The 16,528-nt window shown below is 40.2% G+C and overlaps 1 protein-coding gene across 1 annotated transcript in view; it reads left to right on the top strand.

Moving 5' to 3' along the window:
- The window catches only part of LOC125233252, a 103,397-nt gene extending 87,126 nt beyond the window's left edge, over positions 1-16,271 (top strand). The window contains exons 33-38 of the mRNA XM_048139191.1: positions 4,596-4,773; positions 5,176-5,263; positions 5,347-5,411; positions 5,782-5,941; positions 6,441-6,637; positions 15,888-16,271. Of these exons, the coding sequence (XP_047995148.1) occupies positions 4,596-4,773; positions 5,176-5,263; positions 5,347-5,411; positions 5,782-5,941; positions 6,441-6,637; positions 15,888-16,004 (805 nt within the window). The 3' untranslated portion in view covers positions 16,005-16,271. The remainder of the gene's footprint in view (positions 1-4,595; positions 4,774-5,175; positions 5,264-5,346; positions 5,412-5,781; positions 5,942-6,440; positions 6,638-15,887) is intronic.
- The last annotated feature ends 257 nt before the right edge of the window (positions 16,272-16,528 follow it).

Here is a 16,528-nt window from a genome sequence, read left to right as displayed (position 1 = left end):
CGACACCCATGATGACTTTTGTGTCAAAGTGACAGTCATCTGAGGTACTACATATTCGTAATCTGAAAGTAATCAAGTCAATAATTTCAGTTATTTTGAATCGACTATGATTCCGAATTATTGGTAATAGTAATGATTGTATAGATGATTAGTGATTCCTTTACATGTAATGGTAATTTACCGTTTCACTTGATTACATTACAAGTAATCTGACACCCAGTAGTGTCAGATTACAAAGTAAAATCAAGTAATCGTGTAATCCGGAATCGATTACGATTTCCCCATCTCTGGGTTTAGTTATATGGTTCATTGGTACTGGTGACCACCATCTGGCTCCATCATCAGACCCTGAGTACCACCTCTTGTCAAAGGTCTTGTTGAGACGAACCCAACGAGCCTAAACACGAAGTCGTTTACTTACATGGTTCACTGGTACTGGTGACCACCTTCTGGCTCCATCATCAGATCCCGAGTACCATCTTGATGTGTCTTATCATCTTGACCGTATTGTAATTTTCACATTTTTATCATCACAACGTTGTAATACTTTAACATTCAAACATAACAAAGTATTACAAAAGCAAATATTTACGGGTCTAGGATCAAATTCGTTGGTCGCTGTTTACACACACACAATGCGAGGATAGCCCGTGTAGAAACAAGGCGTCCGACCCACACAACAATAAATATTCTCGACGTTTGCGATGAAAACTCGGAGACCAAAGCGACATACGTCTTACCTGCTCGAGCTCCGGCGCGGCACTGAAATCGCAGGCGTCCGTCGCCGGTAAAATAGCGACAGGAAGGCTAGTTTTCAAAAAATTGGCAAAAAATCATGATAAAATATTATAACGACAAATGGATAACAGCAGTTTAAGCACATTGTGCAGATTATTTATATACTAAAATAACTTCGATAACATGTAGATTTTCGGAGAAATGATCACTTGTTTCGATGTATTTTCAAGACAAAATTGAGTTCGTTTTACTTTCAATTTCTCAATTTCAAAGGATTAAATGATAAATATTGTTTAATGGGCCTTAAGTACAAGATATTTGGAACTTAAATTTACCTCATTTATGAGAGTGATCTTATCAAATTGTACATAATAAGTGCTCCGAATTCTGTGCTTCACGCGGTTTTTCCTAAACGAGCATCAGAAAAACAATTATTACTAATTGAAAAAGCTTTTTTTTTCATATGTTTTTTATTTAACCGACAGTTAATAAGATGTTCTAACTGAAACAAGTACTTTCACTGTCTTTTAGTATGAGTAAAGTGTACAATTTTGTCGATAAATATTGTGCATTTTACAATATATCGCCTTTTTTTGTCATAGCGCTCTTAACACCTCAAGAGTGTTTTGAACTTTTAGTCTCGACTTTTGGAGAGTCTGCGTGTTCACGTGCAACTGTTTTCAATTGGTTTGCTGAATTTAAAAGAGGATGGGAGAGCTTTGAAGATGAGGTGAAGACCGGACGGCCGCCAACCGCAGTCAATGGGACAGAGTCATTGGGACAGAGTAGCTGCCTTAAGTTCTTCGATCTGCTGCTCCGATTTGATCAAGACTGGTGGGGATGCATCCGTTTGTTTGACAAACACGTTTCCTCGCCGGGTCCAGCAGTGTTTGAAGTTATGATTTTTACGAAGATCACGTGCAAGGTAATGAAGCTTGCGGGCTCGCGTAGTTAGGGATTCCGATACAAAAACTAGCTGCTTTTCTCCTTCTATATTTAGATTCAAGGTATTAAATTTGTCATCTTGATGCAATTTATTGTATTCTTTTACTGCTTGAAGCAAGGTAGTGCCTTGCTGCACTGTCTGAAATTCGGCGATTATTTGTTTTTGACGTGTAGTCTTTAACCGCCTAACATTCTTGAGGTTATTCGGAGAGAAAGGAATTCCCAATGAGTTGTGCATCACAGCTATTAAATCACTCAGATTTTCATTTCCTTCTTCCGGAATGTTCCTTATTTCTATGTTTGTGGCGTTTTGTGCTCTGTGTAAGGCTTCAACTTGTTCTTCAAGGTTGTTTATTTTTATCATAGCATTATCATGTTCAGTAGACATTTTCTCATACTTTTCGTTCAGTATGTTGTACAGCAGAGTCGTATTTTCCAGAATTTTTTCAATATTGCTGTTAGTTTTGATGATTTCTTTATTTTGTGCCTTCAAATCATCAATTGCTGCATATAACTTTGTATTTTGAGCCTCACTGTCGGCTTTAAAGTCATTTAGCATCTGACGTATATCTGACTGGAGTGACGTCATATCGTCGAAGTCCAAGCGGTTTTTCCTTTTTCTTATATTTACATTGGACGTATCCGTGATGCCTGGTAAGTCAGGATTCGACATTGATTTAATGTCAGTTTTTGTTCCCATTTGTTCTGAAATTCTTGCATATACTACAATCCGTATGCAAGCAGTTACCTGTTGCTTATCAGTTGTGGAAACCGAGTATCACTAATTGAGTACTATATTGTCACATAGATAGGGTTGATATTAGTTTGCACAGTATTTAACTTTAAGTAAAATTAAAATATTGGAGCAGAGTATTTGTCACAGAGGTGGAAAATGTGATTTTTCTATGTATATAAGTATGTATTTATCTATTTAAGTTTGTATATCGTCGCTTAGCACCCATAGTACAAGCTTTGCTTAGTTTGGGGCTATGTTGATCTGTGTAAGGTGTCCCCAATATTTATTTATTTATTTATTTATTTATTTTATTTCTACAAAAGTTTTGTTTCAAAAAATGATACAAAGCCTGTTTTGTCCCTTCTAGACCTCAAAAATACTTCGTTGACTTTAAATTAGTTTCTCACAAGAGTTCATTATCCTGGTATCGTTATAGGCGGATTTTGCTTTGAGTACAGAAAGTCTACGAGCTCTGATATTGTTTGTTATTGGATAAAACTTTGCTCTTGTATTTGCTTACAGTAAACCAAGAACGATATAATACGACACTGACAAAGCCCATACAAAAAAGCGTACCCCTGGAATGTATGGGCTTTTTAGGCTTAAAACTAGATGGTGCTGTTTCGCAGTCTGGATGGCCAAAGTCATATTTTCCCCAAATATTTTTGCGTGTTTTTATTTTTTATAAGAACAAATGACAAACGACATCACGTCAATATACATTTTGAAAAAAGAAAAAAAAAATGTAGGCGTCATCAGTGTAGTTATGATAGTATTTAATAGGTGGCGCTAAAAAATGGAGGTACGATTCTTAGTATGAAGATTGTAAATCCTATAGGTATGTATAAATAATCCTTGCAGTAAACCAATAGTTAATATGGGCCTTTTAGTTTCCTCAAGTAATGTCGTAGTGACGTACATCTGTAAATGTCTATCAGAGCTTCTAATAATAAATGACACGGGAAGTTATATTTATTGTCTCTCTCTCTTTCTCTTTCTCTGTCCCTGGTCCCAGCTCGCTAGTTGGGGTCGGGCCTCCTTATGGCTCGGCGCCAGGACGCTCTGTCCCGGGCGGGAAGTTATATTTATTGTATGGAAAATTAAACAGGGGTTACTTACTAGAACGAAAAATTACAAACTAAAACATCTAAAATCACAGACTCTACGGCTCTCTACTCTAGGGGGGTGACTTATTAACAGGGTTCGGAAATTCGGGAGCTAAGCTAAGCAAGTATGGAGTCAGCTTCTTAAAAATAATATTATTTATGATTTAAATCCCGGGATCCCGGGATTGTATGCAACATCAGAAAATTGTTAATGTGTATCAATTGTCGTTGGGTTATGCCTTTTTTAGCGAATTTCGTCAACATATGTACAAGCCGTTTTAACGATATGTCGGCAGCATGTACAAAAAGGACACGTGTTAGTACATTTAAGGCCTAAATTTAGGTATTGTGTTTAGTAAATTTTGAATATCTGTATTCATTCGAATTAACATAAAATAACACGGCTACATCTTACCTCACATAAAAAAGTATTCCAGTATAAATCTCGTGCAATAACAATCAATCAATCAAAAGTCCAGGAATTCACAGCATAAACTGTCGTTATTCGATGTAATACCACTAATTACAGAATCCAATCCATAAAACAAATCATAAACCGTTGTTGAAAAGCCGTTGCATAACCGTTGAAGATACGTGAAATTGACACCCGAAGGAAAAAAAAACGTTTGGAAATATTATTTGGAAGGGGTTCGGAAGAAGCTGTAAGTACAGTGAATACTAGAACTACAGTGGCAACGAGAAAATGTAAAAATAAGCTAATTAAAGACCTCCTCATTAATGTATGTCAGAAAGCACAGCTACCAAACCATTTTAACCCGATTCTTTCATTTGAAATTTCCAGTTTTATTTCGTTACACCCTTTTATTGCTTTAAATACATTTCTATGGCTGTTACTCAAATTACGGGAAGTCCCGGGAAATTTATTAGTAAAACCAAATTGAGTCCGCCTCCATACTAGTCAACATCACGCAAAACAAAAGACTGAGGTCGAAGTTTAGGTATAGAAGCTCCCGAATTTCCGATCCCTACTTATTAAAAAATAAAAGTTCTTATAACTCCTCCTCCAACAAGATAAAATTATGAAAAATCTATCTACCTTATTCTTTCAGAGAAACTCCAAGTAAAGTGTGGGACTACACAACATCGTTCTACGTTATGGCAACCTTGCTGACTGCTACGGGTGGCGACGAGTATCTGGTCAGCGATTTGATTCCCGAGATCATTCAGAACATCTGTCTGCTCTCTGGGAAAGTGCTGGCGGCTGTGGTAGTCGCTACTGCTATGCAGGTAACTACGGGATATACAAGGTGTAATATGGGGAAACCGAAAGATTTTAAGTACCTACGCTTTTCTGAGGGCAAAATAAAGATCATATCATATGACATCAAACAAATTTCAGCAAAAAAAATTTTTTTTTGTATTTTTTTTGCCTTTTTTGGATGTATTTTCACATAAAAAGTAAATCACACGTAAAATAAATATTTTCATTTTTTTTTTCTAAAAAAAAAATATACCTTTGCAACAAGTCACTAGTTACTTTTTGATATCTATCAACGAGGATAGTTAGATTATGTCCGATAACGGCATCATCGCCATCAAACCTTATTTACCTACTTGTACCTATGTATTATCCAAGTTTAGGCTTTTACTTTGAAAATTGAAATATTTTAACCTTAATTATTTACTCAGGTTACCTTCTCAAAAGAACATACATTAACTAAGTACGAAAAGGCAACGGGGGCACTTATGGACGTACTTAAAAATCAAGGACTTTCAGGTAAACGATACACGCTTTACTTATTTCTTATATCTTTTAATAATATTTACAAGCCGATTAACAAAATTATTCTATTGTTTTAGATTACCAATCCCAAAAGTTGTGGAAGTACGTTAAACAACTTTGGGTGACAGAGCGTGGACGACAGGTAATTAACCAAAAATATTTTTAGGTGTGTGAATAATTTTTCTTGTTTGTGACGGTACAGTGGCCATTAAATGTATCGGCGTATTTATGCGAACACGCACTAATGACTTGTTCAGGTCCTAGTTATTAGAGTGCCCGTGTGCGCAGCCGAATGCACAAACGCACACGAAACGCTCACGATAATATCTCTTTCGTAACTAGGTATCTATCTCTATTGCTCTTGCGTATTGGCGCGACAGAGCAAGACTACATTTCTATGGCGTTTTGGTGGTATTTCGCGTTGCAGAAATGCCATTCGGCTACGGGGCCAGCACACTCTCAGAAATCTGATGGTGACTGTACTAATTTCAAAAAAATATTTGATCAAACAGTTGCCAGCTCTGCTAGCTCAAACCCCGTACGTGCGGCGCTGCGACCTTATGTCGGCAATGTTTGGCCAACATTTGAGGAATTGCTACGTTTTCGCCGACACCGGGGAGTCGTTCCTTCGCCAGCTAACCGTGGCTATGGATTACACAATATTCTTTCCTGGTAAATCCCCAGTTAATTAAGCTTTTCTTTCATTAAAAAAGGATTTAAGAGAAAAATGCGAGAAACTTCTTTTTTAATTGTCTCCGTCTCGTCCTCATTTTGTACGTAAACAAGTCCTTAGATTTTAACTATAAAGAGAGTTGGGTAATTTTCATCATTGTTTATTTAATAATTTCAAGGGAATTATGAATCACGTGGAACTGTTGTCTCAAAACAAAATCATAAATATTTCTATCTGCTTAACTCGACACGTCCTTTGACTGATCTTTATAAATTATATTAGCTGTTGCCTTGATTATATGTATACACTCTCATTCGATGTTAGAAATAATCAATGACGAGTATATTTCATATTGGTTTTTTATTGGTTTTACTATGAAGTAAAATTTGTTGTTACGGCTGTCAGTGTGATTACTGACTGACATTTCACAGAAATCTGTTTATTTGTGACAATCACAGCCAGTCTTCCACGCATTGCCAATATTGAATGATGTTTCAGGCAACTACATCGTAGTAGCAGGTGACAGCGACGCGCGCATGCACTGGGTGTCATCCGGCACCGTGTCTGTAGTGTCTGTACGACCGGACCTGACGGAGACTACTCACGAACTGCTGGGACCTGGAGACGTGTTTGGGATCCTGCAGGGGTTGCACCGTGGCATCATTCACTGCTTCTCCTACAGAGCTGAGACTAAGGTAAGGCACTGGTTCTCTTTGAACAACTACATGGTTGTAGCAGGTACCAGCGACGCGCGCATGCACTGGGTGTCATCCGGCACCGTGTCTGTAGTGTCCGTACGACCGGACCTGACGGAGACTACTCACGAACTGCTGGGACCTGGAGATGTGTTCGGGATCCTGCAGGGGTTGCACCGTGGCATCATTCACTGCTTCTCCTACAGAGCTGAGACTAAGGTAAGGCGCTGGTTTTCTTTGAACAACTACATGGTTGTAGCAAGTGACAGCGACGTGCGCATGCACTGGGTGTCATCCAGCACCGTGTCTGTAGTGTCCGTACGACCGGACCTGACGGAGACTACTCACGAACTGCTGGGACCTGGAGATGTGTTCGGGATCCTGCAGGGGTTGCACCGTGGCATCATTCACTGCTTCTCCTACAGAGCTGAGACTAAGGTAAGGCGCTGGTTCTCTTTGAACAACTACAAGGTTGTAGCAGGTGACAGCGACGCGCGCATGCACTGGATGTCATCCGGAACCGTGTCTGTAGTGTCAGTACGACCGGACCTGACGGAGACTACTCACGAACTGCTGGGACCAGGAGATGTGTTCGGGATCCTGCAGGGTTTGCACCGTGGCATCATTCACTGCTTCTCCTACAGGGCTGAGACTAAGGTAAGGCGCTGGTTCTCTTTGAACAACTACCTACATGGTTGTAGTTGGTGACAGCGACGCGCTCATGCACTGGGTGTCATCCGGCATCGTGTCTGTAGTGTCTGTACGACCGGCCCTGACGGAGACTACTCACGAACTGCTGGGACCAGGAGATTTGTTCGGGATCCTGCAGGGTTTGCACCGTGGCATCATTCACTGCTTCTCCTACAGAGCTGAGACTAAGCTAGGTAAGGCGCTGGTTCTTTTTGAACAACTACATGGTTGTAGCATGTGACAGCGACGCGCGCATGCACTGGGTGTCATCCGGCACCGTGTCTGTAGTGTCTGTACGACCGGACCTGACGGAGACTACTCACGAACTGCTGGGACCTGGAGATGTGTTCGGGATCCTGCAGGGGTTGCACCGTGGTATCATTCACTGCTTCTCCTACAGAGCTGAGACTAAGGTAAGGCGCTGGTTCTCTTTGAACAACTACATGATTGTAGCAGGTGACAGCGACGCGCGCATGCACTGGGTGTCATCCGGCACCGTGTCTGTAGTGTCCGTACGACCGGACCTGACGGAGACTACTCACGAACTGCTGGGACCTGGAGATGTGTTCGGGATCCTGCAGGGTTTGCACCGTGGCATCATTCACTGCTTCTCCTACAGAGCTGAGACTAAGGTAAGGCGCTGGTTCTCTTTGAACAACTACATGGTTGTGGCAAGTGACAGCGACGCTCGTATCATAGAAGAATAAGTAAGGGAAGAGTTGTAACTCTACACATCAGTAAATGCGAGTTATTTATATAGGCATAGTTAAGTGACATCTAGACAATCACGCGTCAATCACGCGTCAACTAGCATAACATATCAGTACAGTCACCGGCATAAATAAGTGATGATTTCTGTACCTTGTCGCTTTTAATCGTTTGACAATTTCGTATGAAATTTCAAACAAGACGTTAATGTGATAAGGTATAGAAATCATCGCATTTTTGTGCCGGTGACTGTACTGCTACTTGTCACTATTGACGCGTAATTGTCGCTAGATGTCACTTAACTATGCCTATACAAATAACCCGCATTTACTGATGTATGGAGTACTCTTCCCTTACTTATTCCTCTATGCTCGTATGTACTAATGGAGGCCACGCATGAACTGCTGTGACTTGGATACGTGTTCGCAATCCTGCAGGTGTTGCACCGTGGCATCATTCACTGCTCCTACAGAGCGGAGACCAAGGTAAGGCGTTGTTCCTATTTGAACAGTACCAGTCAGTAAGTGGATGTCTTCTAGTACAGTCATACCATGTCCGCGGTGTGGTGGGCCCGTTTCTCGAAAGGTACAAGCCTTGTATTACAAGTGTGTTTCCATGACAACCCATACGATTTGACAGTTCGTGCACTTGTAATACGAGGCTTGTACCTTTCGAGAAACGGACCACTGGTGTCCGTTTATTCAGATGTGACGGAGACATTTTACATCAATCACATTAGTTGGCTTTTTTTTCGAGACCTTTTAAGATGAGGCAGTCTATATAGGCAACTCAGTGCTAATCGAATAACCAATATAATTGGACGTAAAGTTTTTAGACTAGTTTGACATTTGTTGATTAGATCTGTAAAACAAATGAACAGTGTCAACCCGTCGTGTTGCCAAATTAAATTATAATAATAGGAACAAGGATTGAAAAGTGAATGAAGTGAAGCTCCAACCTCGTTTTTGTTGATATAAACTGTCAACGGTTATGTTATTGTAGTAAATTTGTACAAAACTGAATTGAGGAGGGTACAATCGGGCCTCGAAATTGACAGATCTTTTTATTGATACTCTACGCTGCCGAAAACCCACACAAAAGGTTGTCAGATAATAGAACGTAATAATGGTGGATGGAATACAATCAAGGTACAGAAATGTGATTTGTGTCGGGGCGATTTCCTTTTTTTAACACGCTTTTATTAGGTCGTCGTGTATGTAACTATGTATGTAATGGAATCTAAGGAAGCTAATTTAACCATCTTCCAGGAGTCGTAGCGTAATGAAAATTGGCAGCTATATGTAGTTCCGATGACAATACAATAATATGGTACTGTTGAGCTGATCTGATGATGGAGTCGGAAGATATGAACTGGAACTACATGATGGAACATTGTATCATAGCCGTTTTTGGGTTTCTTAGAAAAGTCTTGTAATGAACTTTGACTACAATTAGGTTTCAAGGTCTGATGATGAAGCCGAAAGATATGAACTGGAACTACATGATGGAACATCGTATCATAGCCGTTTTTGGGTTTCTTAGAAAAGTCTTGTAATGAACTTTGACTACAATTAGGTTTCAAGGTCTGATGATGAAGCCGAAAGATATGAACTGGAACTACATGATGGAACATCGTATCATAGCTGTTTTTGGGTTTCTTAGAAAAGTCTTGTAATGAACTTTGACTACGATTAGGTTTCAAGGTCTGATAATGGAGCCGGAAGATATGAACTGGAACTACATGATGGAACATCGTATCATAGCTGTTTTTGGGCTTCTTAGGAAAGTCTTGTAATTAACTTTGACTACAATTAGGTTTCAAGGTCTGATGATGGAGCCGGAAGATATGAGCTGGAACTACATGATGGAACATCGTATCATAGCTGTTTTTGGTCTTCTTAGAAAAGTCTTGTAATGAACTTTGACTACGATTAGGTTTCAAGGTCTGATGATGGAGCCGGAAGATATGAACTGGAACTACATGATGGAACATCGTATCATAGCTGTTTTTGGGCTTCTTAGAAAAGTCTTGTAATGAACTTTGACTACGACTAGGTTTCAAGGTCTGATGATGGAGCCGGAAGATATGAACTGGAACTACATGATGGAACATCGTATCATAGCTGTTTTTGGGCTTCTTAGAAAAGTCTTGTAATGAACTATGACTACGATTAGGTTTCAAGGCCTGTAGATGGTGCCGGAAGATAAGAACAGAAAAAAAGGGGGGGGGGCTCGAGGGGGAAGCATGAAAGAAAGATCAACGTAGTATTTAAAATAAGTTGGGTTAGCGTTTTCTTGTGACCTTTCAGAGCAAACAAAGGGGGCTCGGGGGGCGTAGCCCCCCGTATAAAAGAAAGATCATCGTTGTATTTAAAATAAGTTGGGTTAAGGTTTTCTTGTGATTCTTAAGAGTAAAGAAAAGGGGGGCTCGGGGGACGAAGCCCCCCGCATGAAAGAAAGATCAACGTAGTATTTAGAATAAGTTGGGTTAGCGTTTTCTTGTGACCTTTAAGAGCAAACAAAGGGGGCTCGGGGGGCGAAGCCCCCTGCATGAAAGAAAGATCAACGTAGTATTTAAGATAAGTTGGGTTAGCGTTTTCTTGTGACCTTTAAGAGCAAACAAAGGGGGGCTCGGGGGGCGAAGCCCCCCGCGTGAAAGAAAGATCAACGTTGTATTTAAAATAAGTTGGTTTAGGGTTTTCTTGTGACCCTTAAGAGCAAACAAAGGGGGGCTCGGGGGGCGAAGCCCCCCGCATAAAAGAAAGATCAACGTTGTATTTAAAATAAGTTGGGTTAGCGTTTTCTTGTGACCTTTAAGAGCAAACAAAGGGGGGTTTGGGGGGCGAAGCCCCCCGCATAAAAGAAAGATCAACGTTGTAAGAGTAAAGAAAAGGGGGGCTCGGGGGCGAAGCCCCCCGCATGAAAGAAAGATCAACGTAGTATTTAGAATAAGTTGGGTTAGCGTTTTCTCGTGACCTTTAAGAGCAAACAAAGGGGGGCTCGTGGGGCAAAGCCCCCCACATGAAAGAAAGATCAACGTTGTATTTAAAATAAGTTGGGTTAGGGTTTTCTTGTTACCCTTAAGAGTAACGAAAAGGGGGGCTCGGGGGGCGAAGCCCCCGCATAAAAGAAAGATTAACGTAGTATTTAAAATAAGTTGGATTAGCGTTTTCTTGTTACCTTTCAGAGCAAACAAAGGGGGGCTCGGGGGGCGAAGCCCCCCGCATAAAAGAAAGATCAACGTTGTATTTAAAATAAGTTGGGTTAGCATTTTCTTGTGACCTTTAAGAGCAAACAAAGGGGGGTTTGGGGGGCGAAGCCCCCCGCATAAAAGAAAGATTAACGTAGTATTTAAAATAAGTTGGGTTAGCGTTTTCTTGTGACCTTTAAGAGCAAACAAAGGGGGGCTCGGGGGGCGAAGCCCCCGCATAAAAGAAAGATCAACGTTGTATTTAAAATAAGTTGGGTTAGCGTTTTCTTGTGTCCTTTAAGAGCAAACAAAGGGGGGCTGGGGGGCGAAGCCCCCGCATGAAAGAAAGATCAACGTTGTATTTAAAATAAGTTGGGTTTGGGTTTTTTGTTACCCTTAAGAGTAACGAAAAGGGGGCTCGGGGGCGAAGCCCCCGCATAAAAGAAAGATTAACGTAGTATTTAAAATAAGTTGGATTAGCGTTTTCTTGTTACCTTTCAGAGCAAACAAAGGGGGCTCGGGGGCGAAGCCCCCGCATAAAAGAAAGATCAACGTTGTATTTAAAATAAGTTGGGTTAAGGTTTTCTTGTGACACGTAAGAGTAAAGAAAAGGGGGGCTCGGGGGCGAAGCCCCCCGCATGAAAGAAAGATCAACGTAGTATTTAGAATAAGTTGGGTTAGCGTTTTCTTGTGACCTTTAAGAGCAAACAAAGGGGGGCTCAGGGGGCAAAGCCCCCCGCATGAAAGAAAGATCAACGTAGTATTTAAGATAAGTTGGGTTAGCGTTTTCTTGTGACCTTTAAGAGCAAACAAAGGGGGGCTCGGGGGAGGAAGCCCCCCGCATAAAAGAAAGATCAACGTTGTATTTAAAATAAGTTGGGTTAGCATTTTCTTGTGACCTTTAAGAGCAAACAAAGGGGGGTTTGGGGGCGAAGCCCCCGCATAAAAGAAAGATTAACGTAGTATTTAAAATAAGTTGGGTTAGCGTTTTCTTGTGATCTTTAAGAGCAAACAAAGGGGGCTCGGGGGCGAAGCCCCCGCATAAAAGAAAGATCAACGTTGTATTTAAAATAAGTTGGGTTAGCGTTTTCTTGTGTCCTTTAAGAGCAAACAAAGGGGGCTCGGGGGCGAAGCCCCCGCATGAAAGAAAGATCAACGTTGTATTTAAAATAAGTTGGGTTAGGGTTTTTTTGTTACCCTTAAGAGTAACGAAAAGGGGGCTCGGGGGCGAAGCCCCCGCATAAAAGAAAGATTAACGTAGTATTTAAAATAAGTTGGATTAGCGTTTTCTTGTTACCTTTCAGAGCAAACAAAGGGGGCTCGGGGGCGAAGCCCCCGCATAAAAGAAAGATCAACGTTGTATTTAAAATAAGTTGGGTTAAGGTTTTCTTGTGACACGTAAGAGTAAAAAAAGGGGGCTCGGGGCGAAGCCCCCGCATGAAAGAAAGATCAACGTAGTATTTAGAATAAGTTGGGTTAGCGTTTTCTTGTGACCTTTAAGAGCAAACAAAGGGGGCTCAGGGGCAAAGCCCCCGCATGAAAGAAAGATCAACGTAGTATTTAAGATAAGTTGGGTTAGCGTTTTCTTGTGACCTTTAAGAGCAAACAAAGGGGGGCTCGGGGGAGGAAGCCCCCCGCATAAAAGAAAGATCAACGTTGTATTTAAAATAAGTTGGGTTAGCATTTTCTTGTGACCTTTAAGAGCAAACAAAGGGGGGTTTGGGGGGCGAAGCCCCCCGCATAAAAGAAAGATTAACGTAGTATTTAAAATAAGTTGGGTTAGCGTTTTCTTGTGACCTTTAAGAGCAAACAAAGGGGGGCTCGGGGGGCGAAGCCCCCCGCATAAAAGAAAGATCAACGTTGTATTTAAAATAAGTTGGGTTAGCGTTTTCTTGTGTCCTTTAAGAGCAAACAAAGGGGGGCTCGGGGGGCGAAGCCCCCCGCATGAAAGAAAGATCAACGTTGTATTTAAAATAAGTTGGGTTAGGGTTTTTTTGTTACCCTTAAGAGTAACGAAAAGGGGGGCTCGGGGGGCGAAGCCCCCGCATAAAAGAAAGATTAACGTAGTATTTAAAATAAGTTGGATTAGCGTTTTCTTGTTACCTTTCAGAGCAAACAAAGGGGGGCTCGGGGGGCGAAGCCCCCCGCATAAAAGAAAGATCAACGTTGTATTTAAAATAAGTTGGGTTAAGGTTTTCTTGTGACACGTAAGAGTAAAGAAAAGGGGGGCTCGGGGGCGAAGCCCCCCGCATGAAAGAAAGATCAACGTAGTATTTAGAATAAGTTGGGTTAGCGTTTTCTTGTGACCTTTAAGAGCAAACAAAGGGGGGCTCAGGGGGCAAAGCCCCCCGCATGAAAGAAAGATCAACGTAGTATTTAAGATAAGTTGGGTTAGCGTTTTCTTGTGACCTTTAAGAGCAAACAAAGGGGGGCTCGGGGGAGGAAGCCCCCCGCATAAAAGAAAGATCAACGTTGTATTTAAAATAAGTTGGGTAATGGTTTTCCTGTGACCCTTAAGAGCAAATAAAGGGGGGCTCGGCAAAAAAGAAATACTTAAATTTTGTTTGAATTAGTTGAAATGTTTTTTTTTTTATTTTATTATAAATGGGCTTACTCTTGACCACAGACTAGCCAAAGGCAAATACGTGGCCTACGATGGAGTGAGCTCGCCCAGAAGATGCCTGGGTGGCTAGCCGAATGGCACAATCGCTCACGAAACGCTCACGAAACGAAGCGCTAGTAGATATCTATCTCTATCGCGCTTGCGTATTGGCGCGACAGAGCCAGCGGCGTATCGCTTTCGTTTGGCGTCGGAGAAATGCCATTCGGCTACGGGGCCAGTTCACTCTTGATTTGAAGGTTGCCGGGTTATATGAGCTCGGAAATATAGCCGCCGGCAAGGAATACCACTCCTTGGCAATGTGACAATATTTTCTAATCGAGTCAAACAAAATCCCACTAGCTGAGAGCTTCAAAACAATGTATGGCGAAAGTATGTCTCTCTAATGTCTTCAAAAAGTCCGCGATGGCACATGTCTATATTGTCTATCTTTTACGGATAACTTACTAGGTATAAACATTTTTATGATAATACCGTAATACGAAGGTAGCCGCTAGTTATTATTAAGTAGCAATTAGCAATAAGTACACGTTAAGCCACAAATGGCATGTAAAATCCGCCTACTTGAAATAAATTTATGTATAAATGTTAAAAGTATTTCATTATTAATGACTAAAAAGTATAAAATAAATTAATAGTTTAAAAAACACTATAAAACACGCTTTTATAAATGCACGTAAAAGCCAAAAATAAATTATGGATCGTTCAAGTTGTCTCTATTTGTGAGCTGAAGTTTAAAAACTATGTGCTTTTAATTATAATATTTGATTGTAAAAGCGTGGGGCGCTGGAACAGGAAAGACTTTCTTGTAAACAAATACTAATCCGAACTTCCTGGCGAATGAAGTTGCATAAGAACATAACGTTTACATATGCCGCCTAAGGGTTACCAAAGAGAACCAAAGATATCTCGTCCACGAACAAGAACTCTGCATCCTGTCACTGTAGACACTTTCCCCTTTTGTACTTTGATTACCGGAAAAAAGCGGCGTTCTAAGTGTCGGTGACTGTCGACTCTCCTCGCTACTAGCGCATATTTTGTCTGAGTTCGACAAACTGGTACCTACTTTGAACACTGACTTTTAATTGATTTGACTGTTTAATGTAGAACCTACTAGTCATGCTGCAACTCCAGTTAGCGCGTCAATCTGTGTAACCTCCTTCCCGTAACATAGCATAATTTGATTTATCAGCAAGTTATACAAAAAGTCTTTCCTGTTCCAGCGCCCCACGCTTTTACAATCAAATATTATAATTAAAAGCACATAGTTTTTAAACTTCAGCTCACAAATAGAGACAACTTGAACGATCCATAATTTATTTTTGGCTTTTACGTGCATTTATAAAAGCGTGTTTTATAGTGTTTTTTAAACTATTAATTTATTCTTTTAAATAATATTTTCATTGTCTTAAACTTAAACCAGTGACTCGGAAAACTTTTGAAATGAAGTGTCAACTGTAGTCAAGATCAGATTTAGGAAAGTCAAAGTGTGTTTCTCAAATATTATTAGTAGTAAGAGTCCTTGTCTTATATTAATATTATGGTTAAATTAAGAACCGAAATTGTGTATTTGACTTGATTACGTAGTCAAATCAGTTTTCTTTTCAGAACCGCCAGAACGAATTGTTACTATAGAATTGACATTAACATTTACACATACATATTGATGTCACGCGCAAATTACCTACTGTATAGTTTTGTACGTTTTATAAGATAAAAATTGTATCTGAATATAACTGCTGTCTACATTTATATTTTAATATTCTGAAACGGTCAAATACCCAATTTTACCGCAAAAAAGCCGCATGGAATTTGAAAGCCACGGTTTGTTGACTTCGCCTCACCTTATCGAATTTTGACTTAATGTAAGTTAAGTACGGTCACGGACTTTAATTGTTGATCCACTTCTAGCTCAATTTATACTGGACATTTCAGAGTTAACCATTAGGTTAAGCTGTGACGTTCCAGTATAAAATGAGCTAGAAGTGGCTCAACAATTAAAATCCGTGAGACCGTGACTGTATACCTACGTATCTTTTCAGGTCAGTATTTTGACACTGTCGCTGGATTCCTGGATCCACATATTGCCGTACTTTCCGGATGCGCAAAATAGTATTACAAATAGATCTAACATTTTGTTTGCTCGCATCACTAACTGAAATGTGACAATGTAAGCAGGCATCAAAAAGCAAAATGGCTCTGCGCCATCGTTGGTATACAAAAAAGTAGATTAGATTCTACATCTACTATTAATAATAATGTTAAAAGAATTACAAATGAATACCTATGTTTTTTGCATGTTCTCACTTTGCCCATGATTGTTAGGCAGTTTATGTTGTAAGGTTCTAAGTAATTGTTCTTGCGATTAATTTAGTATAATAAATAAATTAAATTTATAAAATATTATTATTCTTCTACGATCTCACATTAGGATTTTAAAATTATTAGGGACATAACCATTGTTTCACTGAAATATAAATGAGATTAATAAACTACCATTGGTTCTACTCGTCAGTATTGTCTTTACAAGTCTTTCCAAACTACATCCGTTGGCGACGAGACGAAGTCGTTAGGTATTTTTCCACAGTGAAATTGACACAGAACTAAAAGACTGTTTTTACTCTATACGAAATCTAAGTACGGAATTTGTGCCGACACAGCGTCGGGTTCATGTCGCTACTGT

Source organism: Leguminivora glycinivorella, chromosome 14 (genome assembly GCF_023078275.1).
Source record: "Leguminivora glycinivorella isolate SPB_JAAS2020 chromosome 14, LegGlyc_1.1, whole genome shotgun sequence".
Lineage (NCBI taxonomy): Eukaryota > Metazoa > Arthropoda > Insecta > Lepidoptera > Tortricidae > Leguminivora > Leguminivora glycinivorella.
The sequence above is the reverse complement of the archived record's forward strand: the minus strand, read 5'-3'. Positions and strand labels throughout refer to the sequence as shown.